This window comes from Ornithodoros turicata, chromosome 6, assembly GCF_037126465.1.
Source record: "Ornithodoros turicata isolate Travis chromosome 6, ASM3712646v1, whole genome shotgun sequence".
In the NCBI taxonomy this organism is placed as follows: domain Eukaryota; kingdom Metazoa; phylum Arthropoda; class Arachnida; order Ixodida; family Argasidae; genus Ornithodoros; species Ornithodoros turicata.
Genome location: NC_088206.1, coordinates 31,614,178 through 31,636,301, shown reverse-complemented (window position 1 = coordinate 31,636,301; position 22,124 = coordinate 31,614,178). Strand labels below are relative to the sequence as shown.

Sequence of the window (22,124 nt, the reverse complement as noted above, 5' to 3'; positions counted from 1 at the left end):
TAGGCACCGTTCTCGCCAGCGCTGCGAACTTTGCTCGTGTCCAGCACTTGCCACATTGAGATTTGGGAATAAATGTTTCGCGGTGTGTCGTTTTGCACTATCAGGGACTGCTAAAAAGATTTTCGTAAACATTCGCGATAGTTTTGTGAGGGCCGAGCAGGTCCGCTGGATCATTTCGCGTGGAATCGCCCAATTGTAAAGCCTTCCTCTGGGCCGTGGGGACTTCCTGTTGTTATTGTTAAAGATGAGTGCGGCGCGGGTATACCCGCGGATACCCACAGGTATCCGCGCAAGTTTGCTCTTACACATTTGCTACACATTTACGTGTCATCGCGGGTTGCGGGTAAGGGGCGGGTTGAGCCGCACTGCCTCCGCGGATTACGCGGGTATACCCGCAATACCCGCAGGCACAAAACCAGCCTATCAGCTTTTGGTGTACGACACGATTTACCGCGAACATTGTGCCCAAACTATTTTCCAAGACGTTCCATATCCAGTGCTTCCGTGGTGTGGGAGATAACAGCTTTGTCATTTACTGGCACCACGTTCCATGTTTACTCTTTGAGAGAGCAGGAGGGAGGGCGAGAGTCCAGCTGATTATGAGACTGGGAAGGTTGGTAGTGTGGGCAATAAAAAATGGGGCAGGGTACTACCCCTGGCGCTGAAACTTCCTATTCATCACCTCAAAATAAAGTTGTTGTTATTGTCAGTCATGTTTGCCATAATTTTGGCTAGCTTTCGACACGACGACTGGTTCACTTTGTGTTAGTAAGCTGGCAACCACGTCAACTGTCTCCACAGCGTCTGACTGCCGGAAAAGTGCCTCGCTAACGGACAGTGTACCGAGCATCAATTAATCATTTCGTGGTGTGGCGATCATGTGGCATAACTGAAACATGCGTGCGCATTGGGCTACGGGTGCCCCTGCGGGTATGGGGGTACCCGTTAGGATGTGCGGGTTCGGATGAGTGTTGCACTAATGACATTGCAGCGGATCCGGATCTGGGTCGTGGTCCCGCGGCTGCGGTGCGGTTGCGGGTACGGGTTGCGCGTTCATACCCGCCCTTATCTCTAGTTATTGTCTCCCGAACCGAAAAGAAGAGACTGTGTGTTAATTACGTGCCGTTGAACCAAACGACAGTGCCTGTATACTTCAGCTACTTCCCCGTGCAGAAGACATCATGGGCGATATTGCAGGTGCATCATTGCACGCAGCGCTGGAACTTCAAGTTTGCATTCTATGCATCTCCGCAATGCCCGTATTCCGCTTGATGATCACCTGGGTTCATCTGCATCGAATTCGTTTCACCACTCACAGATATTAAATCGTTTTATGATTGTTTCTGTGTCACAGTTCCTGATCGTGTCACGCCTAGTACCTCGTCCCAGCCTTCAGTGACGGTCGCTTTGGCCGACCACCCCATACAATAACATCACAGCTTGTATATTACATTTATGTTGGTCTACTCCATGAACAATTCTTCTGCATTCTTCCTTCTTACCATTACCGCCGGTAAATAACCATGAGCAGAGTCAGGAATTGAAACAAAACACTGAATGATGTCATTGTGATCGTGCCATATGCCACAAGCAAGAAATGTACATCTTCGCAGTAGACCGTATTTTACGGTTTTGAAACTTATTAATACTTCCTAGCTCGTTTTTAATATTTCCAATCTCTGACCGTATAGTAGAAAGTGCTTTTTCTCGTCCTTAACAAAAACATTCTGTCATGGACTGCCAAGAAAAAAAAAGTGTGCAATACAGAATGATTGCAGCCAACTCTGTGGGCAGTAGAACGGAGAGCATCGTAGCAAAACGCATATCTCCTCGACTAGCCGATATCGTGTCAAAGGAAGGGTATGTCAAGGAAAAAACAAGTCATGAACAGTTCAATATCTCAAACTCCGGCTAGTTTTGCAACGGCTGCTCACTATCGGGCTCTTCTTAGGAGGCGACAGTAATGTTGCCGATGTCTGTCGCGAAACACTCGCTCCCTCCCCAGCACCTTTAACGAGAAAGCAGGTACAACCTGTGTGCCGTATCTTGATAACCATCGTCATTTCTTCTCCCACGTTGACGTAGCCCGTGACTGGCTTCACGAATGGCATGCTGCCTTGGAGAATGTCCATCCAACTGTCCACGTCGTTGGTAATTTCCTGCGTGATGCATTACCTGCACAATACTTTATCTGCACACAACCGATTTAACAAACTACGATGTAGCACAAAAAAACTGAAAGAGCACTGTTCGTGTCTCCCCTGGTTGTGTCGGATGCCAGAATGAAATTTACGTGACACGTTAGGATGCATAAGCTATATAAGCCTCACGTATTATCGCGGCTCAATAATAACATGGGCAGATTTATTCCATATGGTTAGGATCAGACGGGCTAGTGAATGTCAAAAATCCAATTTACAGAGCGAAATCTTGTATAGATCGTTACCGTCCGATTTACGATTTTCTCTCCGTTGTTGCCGACAGTTTCAACATGATTATAGTAAGAATTGGTGCAGCATACCATTGAAATTCTGCTTGCTCAGGTGGCTTAAGTGGCATTGCGGTCGTTCCGGAATAGCGCAAATACGACAGGAATAGGAGTGGTCCATCCACGCACAACATGAACGAATAAACGTTTGCCGTATATTGCCATTCGCATTAGTAAATAATGCCGTCCGTGTCAATCATGTGTTATTAACATCGGGAGCGTAGCCTGAAAAATATTTCGGGAGGGGTTCTATGAGAACTTTACATGGGGGAGGAGGATTCCACCCTCGTTTCCCTTTCCCAAGAGCACTGCCGAACGTACAATTTCGGGACGGGTTTGATCCCCTCAAACGCCCCTCTGGCTACGCCACTGGTTATCATGACAATGTACCTTTTTAGGATTTGTTCTCGAAGAGTGCTGTCATTGCTGTTAATTGTTGCAGAACGTAATCCAGAATGGTGTACCCTACGCACACTAATATCGCTCAACGTTCAAACAAATGAAAGGCAAATCTCGATAAATCGTGGTACAGCTTACCTCGTGCTTGTAGTTATCATTAGGAAGATGCGATGCAGCATCACTGACATGATGACGCATGCTGCCCCGAACAACAATCTGCCTTTGTGGAGCACACTTCACCGCCACAACTTCGTCCACTGCTTGTTGCACTAGTTTGTCATATTGCACATACAGCAGCACTTCATACAGAAGCTCACCATCCTGCAAATGTCCATCAGTGAACATGTAGTACATGTTGTAAAACTGATGTATGACGCACATTACGTAACGTGTAGCATGTAAGGGCTTCTTTGCATTAATTAACACCAACGACAACCGATAAACTTGGGACACTGATTACAAAATATTCACAATCAAAATGCCCGTAATAACAAAGACGTACAATAAGAGCACAGCCACGCATATTGACATCTTCAAACGAAACAAGCGTACATTCACGATAACCAGAACTCTGACTGTGAGATGCACAATGGACGGACGGGTAGAGGAAAGATTGACAGAACGATGGTACCTTGGAGACATAGCATGTCACAAAATATTTACACCGGGATATCATATTATACGTTGGGCGGAATGTAACAGTGCATGTCACCTTCGTGATAACTCTGGAACACGCACCAGAAGATCTAATTGGAAATGTCCAACGTGTAAGATACATGTTCAGAGAAGAGCACAGGCACGTGACACTGAGAAAGAGGATGATAAAGTCGCTCATAGTCCATATCGGCATGTAAGCTGTTAGAAGACGCACACAAAGAGACGATGATGAGATGGGGCATTGCTATAACCTAACGTGATAGCGTGCCAACGTGATAACTTGGCTCGCGAGCAACGTTGGGGTCCTAGAAGATTTTGCGAATCTTGGTGTATTAGGCGTGATTCATCAGCATGTAACGCCAACCATGGCCCTCTGCCCGGTGTTTACGATGTCTTGGTAGAAAAGTAGGCTGATCTGTACCTTCGGACACATTGTGTACAGATGATGCCGCCTGTATAGGTGGCGAAACGTCTGCGTTTTTAACTGTTTTTTTTTTTCACTGTTGTGTTAAAGGGGCACAAAACAGGTCAACGAACATTCTCCGATTATTATACCCAATGAAAGAACGTAGCTCACGATATCCAAATATGAAATTATTTTGCTTCTAGCGAGCGTCATTAAGACGACACAATGCCATTCAAACAGCGTAATCCGCGCGAGTCTCTCCTTATCATTGGAACCGGGTCACGTCATCATGTTCCAATGTATAGCAACACCGAATTCTAGTCGCTACGGAGGTGGGGGAGATTTCGCACTCCTAGCCAATGGCGGACCCCACTGAGACAAGCTGCAGCTCGCGAGGGAACTTAGTCGTTCCCGTCCTGAAACCAGGCAAACCACCAAATGCCCTGTTCTCTTTTCGCCCTGTGAGCCTGACTAGCTGTGTGGGAAAACTGATGGAGAGAATGGTTTTACACCGTCTCGACTGGTGGCTCGAAAACCAAGGTGCGTTCCCTCACGAAATGGCAGGCCTTCGTCGCCAGCAAAGCTCCATGGATCCAGTTCTCGACCTCGTTTCTACAGACCAACATCCTCGTGCACATCGGCGGATCGTTGTATCAGATTTCCTCGACATTACGCGCGCCCATGATACCGTTTCGCACATTTGTGTGCTGCACGCCTTGCGCTTTTTTTGGAGTATCTGGTCAACTCTTCAGCTGGCTGCACGATTTCCTTACGAACCGGACTGTCGCTGTCCGCACATCCCACGGCCAAAGCCCTACGCATCCCGTTCATCAAGGCGTACCCCAAGGAAGCATTCTGAAACACTCTTCAATGTGGTAATGGCAGGCATAAAATCGATAATTCCTCGCAAAGTAGCATTCTCTGTGTATGCCGATGACGTTGCCCTTTGGACAGTAGGCAAGTCACGACCCAATTCAGCGCCGTTTGCAGCTCGCCTTAAATAATGTCCATCTGTACTTCACGCGACTTGGAATGGACCTTTGGCCCGAAAAGTGCGTCGAGCTCCCTTTCATCCGCAAGGCTATGGGAAATTTCCCTCTTTGAGTTGGTGCAAAAAAGCTCGATCCTGTACGTTCCCATCGCTTCCTTGGTGTGGTCATGGACTCGGACCTGCGCTGGACTCGCCACATTAAGCACCTTGAAACCAAAGTGCAGCGATGGCTTCCTGCAATTCAACATCTTTCTGGCTTATAATGGGGCTGTGATCTGCGCTCCCTTCTAGCCGTTAACGCGGCTTTGGTGAGGGCGACTGTGCTTCACCTTCCAATCTTGCGCAGGATTTCCACAACGTCGTTAAATACCCTTCGAACACTGTTTGTCCGAAGCCTTCGTCGCTGCTTTGGCGTTCCAAGAATGGCTGAAACACTGCAAGTCCTGGCTGAAGCTGGTGAACTCCCGGTGGATGTTCTCGGTGAGCATGAAACGGCTCGCCACTTCCTACGTCTGCGTGCGTCTTCCGGACCTCCAGGAACGCAGAGATCAGGTTCCCCCTCAAGTCCTTCGAGCTCAATTTTATGCTCTGGTAGACGCGAAGGTTTCTACCTCTGCCGCAGCATACACCGATGGCGCATCTCGAAATGGTAAGTCCGCCTCAGCATTCGTCATCCCGTCAGAAGGCGTAGTGGAAGGACGTCGCCTTTCGCATCAAACCTCATTCACAGCTGCGGAACTCTATGCCATACTTTTCTTTCTGCAGCACATCGTTGATTTTACCCCCTTCTTTTTTCTTAATAAACATATCCCCCCCGCGGGAATGGGTTGTGTTCGCTGACTCTCCATCTACGCTGCAAGCAATTGAAAATTGTGGCATCCGAGGCACATTCGCACCGTTGGTGTTGGATGTGTTAATGCCTTATAACCTTGTCTACGAAGCAAGCCACACGCTGGTTCTCCAATGGGTTCCAGCCCATTGCGGTGTCGAAGGGAACGAACAGGCAGACAGCGCCGCAGAAGCAGCTGTCTCGTCTCGGAGACGCACGCATATTGCGCTGCTCAGGAGAGATCGTCGTTTCGTCCTTTGACGCCTCGTGACTCCTCTGGCTTCCCGCCAAAGGACCGCTGACATTGTCCCCTCAGCCTTGCTGAGCAGGATTGATCCAGCGCTCGTTTTCCGCATGCCTCGACATACCTCTCATCAAGATGCCGCATTAGTTCATCAGATGCGACTCAATGTGGCTTTTTCAGCGCAGTGGCGTTACCGTTTGAGGAAAGTTGACTCTCCCCAATGCAGACACTGCGGTGCTGTAGAAGATCTAGAGCACATTCTTCTGCATTGCATTGCCCACACTATCAACCTTCCCGAACCGTACTCTCCGGATCCCTTTACCAGCTGAACTCTTGCCCCCTCTCTCTCAGAAAATTCCTTGGTCCCTGGCCACATCCAGCCCACCAACACTCTGCCCTCAAAGCTCTCTTTACCTTTCTGGATACCATAGGATTTCGATCCATATTGTGAAGGGGCTCATTATTTCATCCCCCGCATCACCACTAGCAGTGCGGTAGAGTATCGCCCCTGGCGATGAAACTCCCCATTCATAATCTTGAAATAAAGTTGTTGTTGTTGATTGCCGCTGGGGAACCGGTTGCGGGGACATGGCGGTGACCTCGCGGAGCAATACAGCACGTGCAATACAGCAATACACGTGAAATAGAATATTGAAAGTTTTTGGTACGGTTTGAACCACTGATCTCGATTGTAAAAGGCTTGATTGCGGATAGGGAGCGCGAGCGTGCGGCAACCGGCAGCCATCTTACTATACCCAAAACAGTCGCTGCAGCGATCATTGCAACTTCTTGCAATTACGGTCGTACCAACCGTACCGGCAAGGATACAGGGCCTAAATTTCTACAGGTGAGTCATTCTTTATAAAGGAATAAATAGGCGTCCATTCTGGACATTTATTTGACAGCTATGAAGTGTTTATTTGCCCAAAACCAGCACTGGGTGCAAGTTGTTTGATCGCTCTTCCGAGGTTCAATCGAACACACTTGCATTTTACCCGGCGTCAAATAGAGTTTGTGTGCATAATATGCTAGAGAGAACATGTTACACTACACTGGTAGTGTTGTCATCTATATGTGTGCGAGCGCTCGAGCGCTTTCCTGCATGCATTGCTAGCACAGAAATTCTACGAGAATTCTACGAGCAAAGAATTCTACGTAACGGTGATGTGGTGTGGCATGGATACCGCCTTTGTGTCTGAGCTATGTTGCCAGCTTGTTGCGATAGTAATAATTTGTAACGTGTCGTCCTATTTGTAGCAGTTTTTAAGGCAAAAGTGGCCTCTCAATACAGGTTTCCTCATGGGGGCTACCCAGAGGATCGTCTGTGCAGTGTGATGCGATCGAGTTTACAGATAAGTATCATGTTCCTCATCCAGAAGTTTCTACTTTACGGGGAGGAACCACCTCAGTGCACGCACTGTAGTTAGCCTCTCTCAATTTTCCACATTTTGTTTACATGTTCACATCATGAAACACACATTACACCTTAAGACCTTAGGCTCTTTCACCCAGCATTATTGCTTGGTGATGAAGCTATAATTTTTTTTAGGAGAGTTTTTATACTTTTAAACTTTTAAAAGATATCGGGATTGTAAACCCTGTTTGAAACGTTTGTACAATGCTTTTACTAAACAACATATTTATTTTTAACTAGTGGCATTCTAACAAATGTTCTGATGTATTATGACCTTTGTTGTCGATGCACCATAAAAATTGGAATAATCATCATCAATACAGGTTCCTTCAAGCTGCCTCGATATACTCAAGATATGGGTGCGGAGCCTGCGCAGTGCCCACAAACTTTGATTACCACAGCATCTCAAAAAGGTAAAAGCATATGTGTCGCATGGGATTTTTAAAGGTTGTTAGGTTTATTCTCCTACTCTCCGGTACAACGTGCTATTCTCATTCACACAACATGGCGATCCCTCAGTCCTTCTCCCTCCTCCCGGAAGCCCCGCATCACGTGCCCTCCCTCCCGCTCTCACGAGACCTCGCGAGAGCGTACATTAGTTCTGGTTTGGTTCTCCCTCACACTCGCCTCCGCTTGAAACGTGACCTTGGCGCCCGTCCCAGTCATTGTGGAAAGGCGTTATTTGATCAGCGTTCACTACCGCTACTTTACGCCCATTCCACACATCACCAAGTTGATAGTTGTTCCGTCCCAAGCACTTCAACACCACAAAAGGTCCTGAACGTCGAGGAGCTAGCTTTGCAGCCACCCCTTTACTAGCATCACTCAGTGTATGTAGGTCCTTCAGAACCAGACCTCCCTCTGTGTACTTCACTTCGCGCCTGTGGGCATCATAGTAGTGCTTCTGTGTCGCGTGGACCTTCTTCTGGTGTTCTGTGGCAAATGCATAGGCGTCGCTCAACCGAGCAGTCAGATCGGTGACAAAGCCTAGCATACCCGTGTGGGGGTCCGAGGCTTGCGAGAGCTCTTTGTCCCAGGGTCGGCGGAGCTGCCTTCCGAAGCAAAGGTATGCCGGTGTGCACCCAGTAACAACACTTTCACACGTTCTCATGGCAAAGGCCACCTCTGGTATCCTTAGATCCCAGTCCCGATGGGACTCACAATATGCCATGAGACACTGCTTGACCGTAGCGTTGTGGCGTTCAACCGTTTGCCCTGCGGGCCTGTAGGGGACAGTATGTTTGTCTGCTATGCCTAAATGCTTTAGAACGGACTTCCACAGGTTGCTCACAAAGACCTTCCCATTATCACTGGATATGCTACGCGGGAACCCATGCCGGCAGAAGAGGTCCAACATCTTCTCAAGGATTATCTTGCTTGTGGGAGCTCTCAGTGGGAAGAGCTCAACGAACTTCGTAAATTTGTCGATGACTACTAGCAGATGGCGATTCTGACGAGCGGTGGTGGGCAAGGGACCGATGAGGTCAACACTCAACTCTGCCATCGGCTCTGTCGGCCAAGTGCTGTCCATCAGACCGGCTGGCTTCTGCCTGCGCGGTTTCAACATTTGACACGATTTGCAAGAACGAACGTATCGTGATATGTCTGTGCGCATGCCCACCCAAATATAATTCTGCGAAACACGCTTCAGGGTCTTGAAGAACCCCAAATGTCCACTCAGTGGGTGATCATGATTGAGGTGTAGCACAGCATGCCTCAACTGCAAGGGAACCCACACCAGCTGCCTCTCTTCCCGGACATGGACGAGCACTCCATCCTGTGTCAACTCACTCCCATCCGCTAGCTCCCGGACCTGTCGTGCTTCCGCGTCGCTTCTTGGGAGATCCCCGTTCTCCAGATAGGAGATAACCTTAGTCAGTAAGGGGTCTTTCCTTTGTTCCTGGGCCATATTAGCCATGTCTCTCATGATGGCTATATATCAGTGTCCTGCACTGCAGCACTTTCATGGAATCTTACTTTGTTCTCTGGTTCCGAGACGTGTATATGGAACCACTCATGATCCTCCTCTTCCTCCCCTTGAGCAAGTGAAAACTGCGGTTCAGACGCCGCAGGTACCGGGCAACGACTGAGAGCATCTGCTGGTATATTTGCTCTCCCACGACGGTGTTTGATAGTACACTGGAAGCTTTGCATGCGCAGCACCCAGCGCCGCACACGGCTAGACGTCTGTTCGGTTGTGAACATCCACTTCAGCGAGGCGTGGTCGGTATGAACTTCAAACTGGGTGTGTTCGAGATAGGGTCGGAGCTTGTCCAGCGCCCAAACGACCGCCAAGCACTCCCATTCTTGCACGGTGTAGTTGCGCTCAGCTGCATTCAAGGTCCGACTGATGAACGACACCGGGCGGAGCTGACCCTCTGTCTCTTGCAAAAGCACTCCAGCAATCCCAATAGAACTGGCGTCTGTTTCAACGACAAAGGGCTTGTTCAAGTCTGGCAAAGCGAGCACCCCATTTGTATGGAGCAACAATTTCAAGCGGGCAAAGGAGTCTTCCTGAGCACTGCCCCATCTCCAAGAGGTTCCTTTGTGCAAGAGGGATGTCAGTGGCTTTGCTACTTCTGAGAATCGAGGAATAAAGGCACGATAATATCCAACTAATCCGAGGAATGCTTGCAGTTCTTTCACAGTCTGAGGCTGTGGGAACTTGTGTATTGCTTCGGTTTTGTTAGGATCCGGCCTGCACTGCCCTGGTGATATGACATGCCCCAGGAATGACAGGAATTGTTTGCAGAGTTGAACCTTGGATGGGTTAATTGTGAGCCCTGCCTGCTCAAGTCGTCGGAGTACTTCCTCTATGTGTCTCAGGTGGTCCTCGAAGGTAGGGGTAGATAACAACATCATCGAGGAATGCCATACAGAATTTGTGCTTGATTCCTTCCAGCACTCTGTCCATTAAGGTCTGGAAGGTTGCTGGACCTCCTGCCACTCCAAATAGCATCCTTGTAAATTCGTATGTTCCCCGGTGACGAACAAAGGCGGTTTTGCAGGCATCTTCTGCACGTACTGGTATCTGCAGAAACCCCTGTGAGAGGTCAAACGTGGAGAACCAGCGTGCTGTGCCTAGCTGCGCCAGAATCCAGCCTGTTCGTGGCATGGGATACACTGGGACTCGAGTTTTCGCATTCAGGGGGCTATAGTCAACTGCTAATCTGTACCCTCCCCTCTTTTTCGCCACCAGCACAGGTGCAGATGCCCAATGACTCATGCTGGGTCTAATGAGTTCGTTGCTGAGGAGATCTTCCACACATTCGTCAATGATCTGTCTCTTCCTGGCATTTACTGGCCGCAGTTTACACCGGACAGGTGCAGCTGACCCAGTGTCTATCGCGTGTTCTATCAAGGTTGTGCATCCTGGGTAACGATTAAAGACTTTATTGAATGACTTAAGCAACTCTGACAATCTCTCTGGTTGTACTTCATGGGCAGGCCCTCTGCTGTTGGCCTCTCTCTCCGGTTCCACAGAAGGCTCCACAGGTGCTGGGGCGTCGGCTTCATCTTCAGCGAAGAACTGGGCCAGGTTATAGACATCTTCATTGACTGGGACGGCCATGTGGGCAAGCCGGATGATGTTCCTGGCGAAGGGTATGAGGTGCTGAAGTTCTGACCCAAGGGTCCATGCCTTGCATGCAACGTGCAAGGAGATACCTGTAGCTGTCAGAAAGTCTCTCCCTAGGACAATGTCTCCACAAAGGCCTGGCATGTGCAGAAAACGTTGTTTTCTTGATCCACCACTCCAACTGATCCTACACTGAAGTGACTGAGAGGTGTGACTCCACCCCGAGGCCATTCGTATTTGTCATCTTTCTTCTTTGAGTGCTACTCCAGTGGTCAATGCTGTCTGCAATGCTGTGTCTCCCATGAGGCTCACACTTGACCCAGTATCCAGTAATGCCAGAAAGATGACATCTCCCACCCGAACCTCCAACACCTTTGCCTCCAACCTCTTTGCCTCCGGCTGTAGTCACACATTGTGCCGCAGTAGAGCAGATGCCCGCCGGAGCGGCACCTACTGCTGCGAGTTTCCCGGGCACTGTGCTTGCAGATGGCCTGTCTCGTTGCATCTGAAGCAACGCCTTGGGGCCCTGGCTCTGCCTGTTGGGCACTGGCGTGCCACATGACCTGCTCCTCCACAACACAAGCACTGTAGTGGCGACACAGAAGTTGACACACCTGCTTGAAATGGGCGCGGCTGAACTGGGCATGCTGTTGCTACTTGATCCCGGTAAAACGATGGTTGTAACGCTGCGGGGTGGATGTGCCAAGCAGGGCTGTCTCCAAATGGGCGGCGGGTCTGCAAAGCTGCTGCGAATTCAGGGGCGCTATATCCGACTGATGTACGACTGTAAAATGCCAGGTCGCGTGCTACTTGATTCGATGGTTGCGGTGGCGGAATGTATTCCATTGGCCACCATAACTTTTCCATAAGTCCGTCGGCCGCTTGTGCTAGGTCTTGTAGCGACTTGAACGTCCTCCCCTCAACAAGCACTTGCAACTGTGGGTGCATCTGTTGCAAAACACGGTCAACTTTCTCTTGTTCTGTAACTTTCTCGCCCAGACGCTCATAATACTCCGCAATCACGTATATGAACTGTTTCAAGTTCTCTTCTGGGTGCTGCGTCCGCTTCCTGAATTCTTCTTTGAGGCGCTTCTACTGGTCGATCGGTGCGAACTCTTTGCGGAACGCACTCTGGAACGGTTTCCAGTCCGGAAAGGAACCCGTGAAACGAAGCCAAAGTCTTGCGCTTCGCTCCAATGCAGCGGGCACCACTTGTTGCAGACGGTCTTCACGTGGTATTGAATTTAGCAGGCAAAACGCATCCAGCTTGTGTAAAAATTCCTACGGCGACTGGAGATCTCCGAAGCCGGAAAACTTCGGGGCTTGCATGTCCAAGAAACGCGGTTTGGTTACCGGCTTACCCGTGTCCAACACTGCCGCCACTGGGGCCTGATCATCGGTAATGGCAGTTGTTAGAATCATCCCTCTCACGTGTGCGGCTAATTCTTCTCGTTGCAGTAGAGAACCATCTGTGCCCTGAAGCAACGCCTGTACCGCTTGCATCGTAAGCGAAGATGCCGAAGATTCCATCCTTGGTTCTTTTAGACGGGCCCCCACTTGTCAGGTTTATTCTCCTACTCTCCGGTACAACGTGCTATTCTCATTCACACAACATGGCGATCCCTCAGTCCTTCTCCCTCCTCCCGGAAGCCCCGCATCACGTGCCCTCCCTCCCGCTCTCGCGAGACCTCGCGAGAGCGTACATTAGTTCTGGTTTGGTTCTCCCTCACAGGGTATTAATAGAATATAACACCTTGTATTCACTGTTGTAGATCTAACCCACCGCTACAGTACACTCTCAGAAATTAAAACTTGTCAGGGAACTGTGATCATTGTTTCAGCTAATAGGCATGCTCGTATATGCCATAAGTAAATTATTTCTTGAGAATGCACTGTTGATCACATTCATTTATCACATGTTATATTCTTATATATTATTATTATTCTTGTTCTTATATATATATTATTATATCATATATTTGATCACATTCAATTTAAAATTTGGCATATATGAGAAAATAAAAGGAGGGCAGTTGCTATTCATTGCTCATTACAACCTAAAATTGAGTGCTACAAATTTGGATAGTGTACTTGTACATTGTCATTCCTGAAATATATATTTTTATTGCAGGGAGGTCACAAAACAATAAACGTAGCCTTTTGTGACCTCCCTGCACATGCATTGTATCTTGAAACGCGTAAGTGCAAGAAATAAATGTTGAACTTGAAAAACGCATATTCTCTTTATTCATCAAGCATAACATCGCTTATCTTCTTTACAAAAGCATATCGTGTTACAGTTTTTTTTTTTTTTGTTTACATTTGACATGATTCAGTTGATATCATTTCACAGACAGGGTACACCAGGACCAAAACCTCAATATCGCAACTGTTTCAAGCTCCAACTCGTCATGTTGCAGTTTGCAGACCATACGTGTGTAGTGGTTCCAAAGTGGTTCCTCTGAGAGACTTCGACGCTGAAGAAAACTGTGCTAACTGCGGAAAGTGTCATAGAAGATCTTCAGAAACGGTGTGTGGTCTCACGGCGGTGCTACGACGCTCCCTTTTAGATGACGATGATAATAATCGGAGTTTCAGATGTGCAGCTACATTTTTTGGAACGTGCTCCACAAACATGACAAAGTCAGCAGTGGATGGCAGGCCCCCGTTCCTACGCAGCTTTGCTCACGCTGCAGTTCTATTCAGCAAAAGAATGTGAGTACGCGAGAAGGACATTCAATTTGGCACAACCGCGCCTGCAAATAATCAGAACAAATAAACGAAGAAACAAACAAAAATAGAAGAGCTGTACTTCAAAAGCAGATAAGTCTTGTGTCTCAAGGAGGTGTTACCAATTTCTAAGTAACCTGAATAAGCTTACATCACTACCTGATTAACTGTCCTAACGAGCGTGATCTAATTGCGTGAAGAAATTATTTGGGCTGCCTCGGTGCGTCCATATTTGCGAAGCATTACGTCGAAGACGCCGCTGTCGTTCACTAAAAGACTCTTTCTGCGGCGATGCTTGATATAACTCATAATAAACACATACACCTATCTAATACAACGGTTACGATTCTACGGGACGATCTCTTTCTGCCATGCGAGTATATCTTTTCCGGGACCATTCCTTCTTGAACGATTTTTGTCCAGAACGCAGCACGGGATATTATATACATGATTGTTGTTAACCTCACATCTTTTCTTATTGAAATATTGGCTGTGAAACGTGCTCTAGCACTATCCCCAGCGCTGAATTGCAGTGACAGTCTAAGTTTCGGAATACAAAACATAACGTGATTAAGAATCGAACGGCAGGGCACCTGTGAAACACTGTTAGGATGCATCAGAGTACTGGCACCTTACAAAACTGTGTGATGACAAACAACGATCAACGCTTGCAGCGCAATAAATACTCGCAACCTATGTTGCCTCCCATTGTTTCCTATGGGCACACACCGTTCTTGGGCCCACCAATATGGCGGCCCGAATGCGTGCCTCTCCCGCACGAGCCCCTCTCCCATGCGCAAGCCTTTATACATAGAGATCAGTGGTTTGAACTGGCTATCTTGGATTGGACCAGTGGAAATATGTTTAGAATTGACCTCACTTCTCGATATTACTACAAAATTAATGTATAAGCGTCCCGCATTCTAAATGGCTGATGATGCGCGACGTTAAAATGGCGTGTCGCTATTGTCGCCAGGACATGGCAGGGCGGGGCACGAGGGTGAAAGAGCGTAGTGAATATTCAGTCGGTTTGGGGCCATTATTTACTTTTTTTGACAACATTTCTTTGAAAACCTTCACCGTCGGCAACGTATTACACAGCATTTGAAAAAAGTGCGCCTCGCATGCCTGGTTATTGGCCCGGAGATAAAATGCAGTTTACTTTAAAAAAGTAAACTGCAACGAGTAATGTCGTTCATTGTGTACGGTGTGGCGCCACTTTTGGGCCGCAAAGGAGCCATGTGTGCCATAGTGCTGTGCCCCGAGCATGGAGGAAGGAAACACAGGAGCGGCCCTTCCAACCTTTTTCCATTGGGACGGGCGTGCCAGCCTTCGCATTGCACTCTGGGATGCTCCTGTCTACCACGTGACATGTGTCTACCACGAGAGCATGCGCATGCCAGCTCCCAAAGCAGACGACGCCTGTCGTGGTTGTCTTGCAGTTGAGCGCATTGTGGTGAACGCGGGCGTGCAGTCTTATTTCTGTGTGTTCCGAGGTTTACTCTTGTTCTACTCCTCTATTACAAGACCAGTCACGGCCTGCAGGACAAGCGTGCAGGACTAGAAGCATCATGCGTAGCAGCGAGGTTTGTATGACGACGTGGACACTTTTAGTGTGTTTGTTGCTCATGGTAAAGAATGCCATTAATCAAACTTGTACATCAATACAGGAAATCAAATGAATCTGCAGCTGCAGCACAGCGCCAGGTCGCAAACGAACGGTTCAAGATGACTCTCATACACACAAGGCACGAAACAACCGATCAAATGTGTACTTACGAATGAAGATTATTCCCTCACATAGCCGTTTTCCGTTGAATATCATAAGGTTCATATATCAATATCATCAATCAATATCATAAGCCATGGTAAGAACACGTTATCATAAGGTTGTTTCCGCAATGGTGCTAAAAGATTAAGATTAAAGGGCTTTGGGAAAGCATAAAAGCAGCGGTAGCAACAAAGCGTTGCTAATCCGAAACTTTAGAGAGGATCACATGGTGGACAGGAAGTAATGGCAGTTTTGACACGAGCGACCGCCAGAGGGGTCCCACGGAAATCTGTTCGAAACAGCCGCTCCTGTGCTTCCTTCCTCCATGGCACCGGTGCTGTTTCCGTCGGCGGCGACGTTGGGCCCCTTTTTGGTCGTCGTCGGCGGCGTGAATCAGCACAAGTCGGCGTTACGCTGTTGTCGGAGGCGGCGGGGGCGGCCGCGTGATCACTGATGCCGTGCTTTTTGAAAATTACATTTTTTTGCGAAATACCCGAAATATCGGTGGACCTCATAACGCTATCCGTTGCAGCTTCTTTTCTTTGTATGTGCCAAACTACTTATACGTGATAGAGTGCTTAGAAAGCACCGATTGGTATCATATATCCAGAAAGCAAAATCAAAGACTGGGAGCGAGAAAGCACGAACAACAAGACCTCTTGTTTGTGCGCGCCGTTCGTATATTGACGTGCGTTCTCACGATGGGAGGTACACAACTTCAACCTGAATACCGTCGACACAGTGAACCGCGCGTTTGAAAAACTTTTGTGTCTGCTAATCAAATTACGACTTTGCTATGCAAGCACGACGGTTGGCTGCAGCTAATGAACATTTCGTAACAAAGGGGGTAGTATAAAAGGCAATTTACAGAATGCCATAGTAATCATGTCAAAAAAGAGGAAAGGCTCAGGAAAATATTCAGGCAAAAATATTCATCTGTAGAGATCTTTCGCCACATAGAGTTAGTTTTATCCATTTTAACCAGTGTATTCAATCGGGTCAACTGGACTCCGAAGCGTGTAAACTGAATGTAACGTCTCTCTCATAGGCCGAAAGCGCATCTCACATTTATCTCATTCTACTGGAAGACACATTCCCGACTTCACCCTGATACAATGGTAATCGCTGAAAAAAATCGCCGGGCAGAGAGGGAGACTCGCAGATACGGTAAAGACACAGACAAATTACCATTGTAGCTATCATTGTAATACCATTGTAGTAGGGAATGTACTTCGTAATGGAGTGGGGCAAATCTAACATGTAGCATTTCCTCTTTCTGGCAAACAACGTTACATCACCTTCACAAATTTCGTAGTTACATTCAAGATATTAAACTTCCTTCAAGTAAAATTTGATAAGATTAATCATAGTACATGGCAAAAGCTCTCTACCAATGAATGTCGATGACCGCATAGCAAAGATGAAACGAAAAGGGCGTGTTGGTTGGAACATACTTGCTGTATTGAAACATACCTGCTAATCACAAAAACACAGAAACAAAAAAACGCATTATTTTCATAGGGCACTTTCATCTCTCTTTTCTTTTCACACAGTTACTGAAACACTCTGTATGCAGTACACTCCCTGTATCAATACCAGATATAAACGGACTACTCATCCGTTCACCTAGATACAACCAAAACCAGAAGGTGTTCTAAAAATTGGTCAAAGTGAACGGTGTAACGCACAGGTGAGTAATAGGTTGATTCGAAGAGGTTTTAGAACAGTTTCACATAACGCGAAATTATATCTTGACACGTGACAATAACATTGATTCACACACACAAACACACAATGCCCCAAGGCAAAGAACAGCCGTTTATTAGCATTACACCTCTATGAAACCAGGCAATAAGTTCATGTGAATCAGTTCTCAAGTAATTCCATTATTTTATCCGTACTAAAACGTATTCTTTGGTGACAGAAGAGCTGTAGTGAACAAATACTGTGTTAACCGTGAGTGGATGTATCCGTTACCTTTGGTCGTGATTCACAACAGAAGAACCTTTTCATGGTGAGTACTGGCCTTAGGAACACAAATGGATCTCGTAGTAAGCAGGGACACGACAGGTATACCACGAACACTTTCTCAAAAGCTCTAGCAAGACTCCTCATGGCACTGAACTCGAAGAAAGTCGCAGAAAGCAACGTCAACTCCAATCTCTGACAGAATCAGACAGACACATCACACACCGAACGGCTACAAAACCCGCGAAAAACGCAGATATTTTCCTCACCACCTCTGGCACGCGCCGGTAGACTCACCCTCTCGATAGCCTCTGACGCACCGCGGTCAAACCGCCAAGGTTACTCCAGTTTTCGCGCTCTTTTGCATGGATAGTTATCTGCGGACTGTTTCTTTGTTTGATCTCGTTACTTACATATCCCTTTCTTTGGAACAGAGAACCACAGAACAAGCATCGGAATAAAAGATGATTTTCGCGTTGCGATGGTGCCTAGAGTCAGAGTGGCACCAACGCAGTGGGCTTTGTGTACATAGGCCTTTTAAGTCAATGGAAGCCCGGTCACGCTGAAAGGCGAGACAAGCAGGAAGGCCCCTGATTGGATGGCCGGAATGCATAACGTTCAGGGCTGGGCAGGAAGCAAGCCCTATCACCACCACCACCACCACCACCGCTGGGCAGGAATACTCAAAATTTGTATTATAATACAAATATATAATACTTGCTAAAAAATTGTATTATAATACATAATACTATTACTTCCCTGTATTACTCAAGTAATACTAGTAATACTTTTGTGCCGTGGCAGACAGTTATTAGAAAAGGAATCCCAGACATTTCTGAGGCCACCGGTCCGGTCACCGAAGTGACTGACAGGACAACTCTCAGGGCATTCTCTCGCGGGACGCAGGTGTGTGTGTCTATAATCCCCCTTTTTTTTCTGCCTTACTTTCTGACGCATCAACCCTGGCTCCATTCTATGATATGACCCCCTAAGGGCTCCGGGTTGTTCACCCAGAGTGGAGAAGTTTCTCAGAAATTTGAGTCAGCCAGCTCCTGTAATCGTCCCTTCGCTGCACGTTGAAGTGTGATCCTCTGTTGGCAGAACTAGGTCGTGTTCGTAGGACTAGAATGGTACCGAAAGCATACACGTGTAAGACCCATCACCTCAGGCAGGGCAGGTCATAAGTATTACGAGTTTTGCAGTAATACAATGCAAGTAATACTCGAATTTTTTTGTATTATAATACGTAATACAAATACACTTATCGGATGGGTATTATAATACGTAATAGAAATACTCTAAAGTATTACAGTAACGGTATTATAATACAATGTATTTGTAATACTGCCCAGCCCTGATAACGTTGCATTTTTATTCGCCCTGTCCATTTTATTTGAGTTGTGCCCAGTGCTGTGTGAACTATCTCAAACTATGCGTTCTACGGGAAGCTGTTACTGCCCCGCCGCCCCCATTTTTTGCCCCGTCATAAATTGGACGAAGTGAATTGTGAAGGACTGTACCAAATTATTCAGTCTTGAAAACTGAGCACTGGGCACAGAGGGTTCTAAGAATAGATTCTCTACAGTATCTTCATGTGGATCAACGTAGCTTTGATTGCTCATTTTAGCTATCGCTCAATTTTTTGTGACGATGATGCGAACGGAAAACTCGAAGTCGTAACGTTTGTAATACGGCTTGGCCAAATTGTCGAACGTTTTATGTCCGAATTACACCTTCACCCTCACACCGAACGCAAGTCTTGAATTTCCGAACTGTTCGGGTGAAATGTGGACACGTGGCAACCCTAAATTGGTACAAAATATAAATATGTAAGCCCATTCCAACCCATCCGAGCCTCTTTTCCCATTCTTGGCACCCGCAAATGTCTACAAGCTACATTCCTGCAATAAATATCAGCTGATAGAGAACATTTCCCCCCTTCCAAGACAGGTTCCTCAGTGACGAACAACAATGTCTATTTTATGCAATTATTATACCTGTTACGCAAAGTAGATCAGTGTTGCTAAACAACTGAACGGAGCTGAACGGAGTACGTCCATCAAACAACCATTTTCAGACAGGAGAATCTTCCGCATTTTCAATGATGGCTGTCTTTGAACCTCGCAGTTGACAAAAACATGGCATGCAAGTTGGCAACACCCGAGGTTACCTAACATCATCATATATAAGAAAAATAAGTATTAGAATTTACAACTATTTTTTACGGGACACATGATCACCTGCGTACGACGACTCCTAATATATTTTTCATTTATTTATTTATTTTAATGCTTCACCGTTAAGTCGAGAATCCATGCGGAACTGGTGTCGGATAACAGAGTTGGATTCCGAGACGACTCGGCTCGTGGGGCAATCTTTTGTCTTATTATTGAACTGTCTTCTTGCTTTTTTTAAAAGTAATAGTAGGTGACCTATTGTAACTTTGCCACACTTATTGTCACAGGAAGCAGCAGCATTTTTTTCCGTGGAGAGATTTTCCTCCCCAATGCAGCCGAGTCGAGCCAAACTGCACGATTATCTCCCGCTTTCTGGGTTTTTACAGGGAGTTTGTCAAAACCACTGGAACATGGGTTAGAAGGAAGGGATATGCTATACCACGAGGGTATTTTCAGTGCGAGCAGTATCATTTTGAAGGGTACACGAATGTGCACAGCGAAATCGAAACTGTCTCTCTCAAACAAATGACCCTTATTCTCGAGTCATTTTGATAAACAACATCACTTTTCATTGACTTCGGATCTATTTAATGACTCTTAGTACGTCTACACCAGCCTACGGAGTGCTCATTTAGACATTAAAAATTACGGATCTGGAAGGGTTATGTCTCACAGCAAAATCGTCCAGTTCAACAAAAATATATTATTTTTTTATTATATATTTATTACAGGGGGGGGGGGGGGGGCTGTCGGTGTCCGTACGGTTGCACCCTCAGTCCGCTATCCAGCCTATTACTATTGGCACCGAGCGCCCAGGTAGATGGCCGAGTGGATGGCGCCCAGGAGCTCCCTGAAGGGTCATGTGACGCGGTGCTTGGGGGATAGCGTGGTATTCTTTACATGCGTTGCATGTTTGAAAGCACGCAAAATGCGCTATTGTAGTGTTCCTCAATGCAACAGCTACGCAAATGAGGCAGGAATAAGTTTGCATCAGTATCCTCGTGACAAGAAAATGAGGAAGATTTGGCTCATAACGCTGAGAATGGGGAAAATACCGAAAGACTTCACCCATTATCGTGTGTGCTCCAAACACTTTTGCGAGGGCGATTTCAAAGCGATGCCCAATGGTAAGCGTATTTCATTACCTTCTTAACGTTTTCCTGAGTTTCATCTGTACCAATTCATAGTTTTTTCCACACAATATGAGCCAGGCTCAAAGCGCCGCTTCTTGAAAGCGAACATTGTGCCGTCAGTCAACCTTCCTCGACGCAAGCTCCACAGTGCCGAACGGCTAGTTCTAAGGGCAGCAAGACGTAGTTTCAGCAAGACAATAGTTCCGTTTGGACTTCGCGTGCACTAGTGGGAGCGTGTCTTTTATCAGCTTTCTTCTAAACGGTTGCAGAAGCCCCATGTCAGCCATTGTCATACAGCGAGACTGTTGGTGGGGAAAGTTTGATGTTGTGAAGTAATGGTAAGCCGATGTTGATTCCAGTGAGATATGCAAGACCAAATAGAGCGGCATGTGGAATGCCAATATCGATGTATGTAAACTTTTAGGAACAGTGGCGAGCAGTGCAAGCATGGGTCTGCAAGATGCACTAGCAACAAGCAGTACGTTCACACTTGGTCCGACCGTGTTTTTTATTCGCGTACTTAATGAGACGCGGCCTTACAAAATGCTAATATATGTTCAAGCAGCAGCAAGCTCTAGTCAAAAGCCATCAGTCCACGGGCTTTATGATGTGCCATTGATTTGTAAATTCTTACAGTGCGAGGGGGGGGGGGGAAGGCCACTTGAACACACGTATGCAGCGTGTCATCGTTCCTTGGAGGTCAATGTGTCGCAGAACCAAAATCTGGCAGATGGGGACAGTGCACCGTGGCAAGGTGTTGGAACCAACCTTCAGGGTCCAGATGTGTCATACATAGCAGGTAAATAGATGCAGTAGAGGAGGAGATGCTGTAAATGGAGGCAGTATCTTGGAGCGAAGTAGAGTGTGGTCTCTAATGGTGTATCATTTTGCATAGATTCTTCAGCTGCTGCTGTTCCCGTCAATCTGGATCGCTTATCTTCGAAGCACCGAGAACTTGGCCTACGCAACACCGCCCCAGTCAAGGTCGAAAAAACAATGATGTGCCAACGCCGCCTTACGGAAGACCTGTCTTTATAAGCAGCATGCAAGGCGCCCTGGCTCTGCAGTCTGTTGGAGCGAAGTAGAGTGTGGTCTCTAATGGTGTATCATTTTGTATAGGTGAGCTAAAGATCCATACTGTACATAAGGTAGTGCGGTCCTCGAGATTGCACTGAGTGCTACGGACGAAGAAATCTGTTTTGTCTGTATGACAACTGTAGCTGAGAATGAGCTACGAGTGTATTGTTCCGAGTGCAAATGCGCATATCACGTTGGCACCTGCAGCTCTTTGACAAAGTCTGCATTTAAGGCCTTCTCGACCGAACAGAAACAAGGATGGA

At 47.1% G+C, this 22,124-nt stretch overlaps 1 protein-coding gene across 1 annotated transcript in view; it reads right to left on the bottom strand.

Moving 5' to 3' along the window:
- The window catches only part of LOC135397805 (uncharacterized), a 73,989-nt gene that overhangs the window by 42,097 nt on the left and 9,768 nt on the right, over nucleotides 1-22,124 (bottom strand). Inside the window, exons 2-3 of the mRNA XM_064629369.1 lie at nucleotides 3,026-3,208; nucleotides 2,033-2,159 (exon numbers count right to left, since the gene is read on the bottom strand). Coding sequence (XP_064485439.1) covers nucleotides 2,033-2,159; nucleotides 3,026-3,208 — 310 coding nt within the window. The remainder of the gene's footprint in view (nucleotides 1-2,032; nucleotides 2,160-3,025; nucleotides 3,209-22,124) is intronic.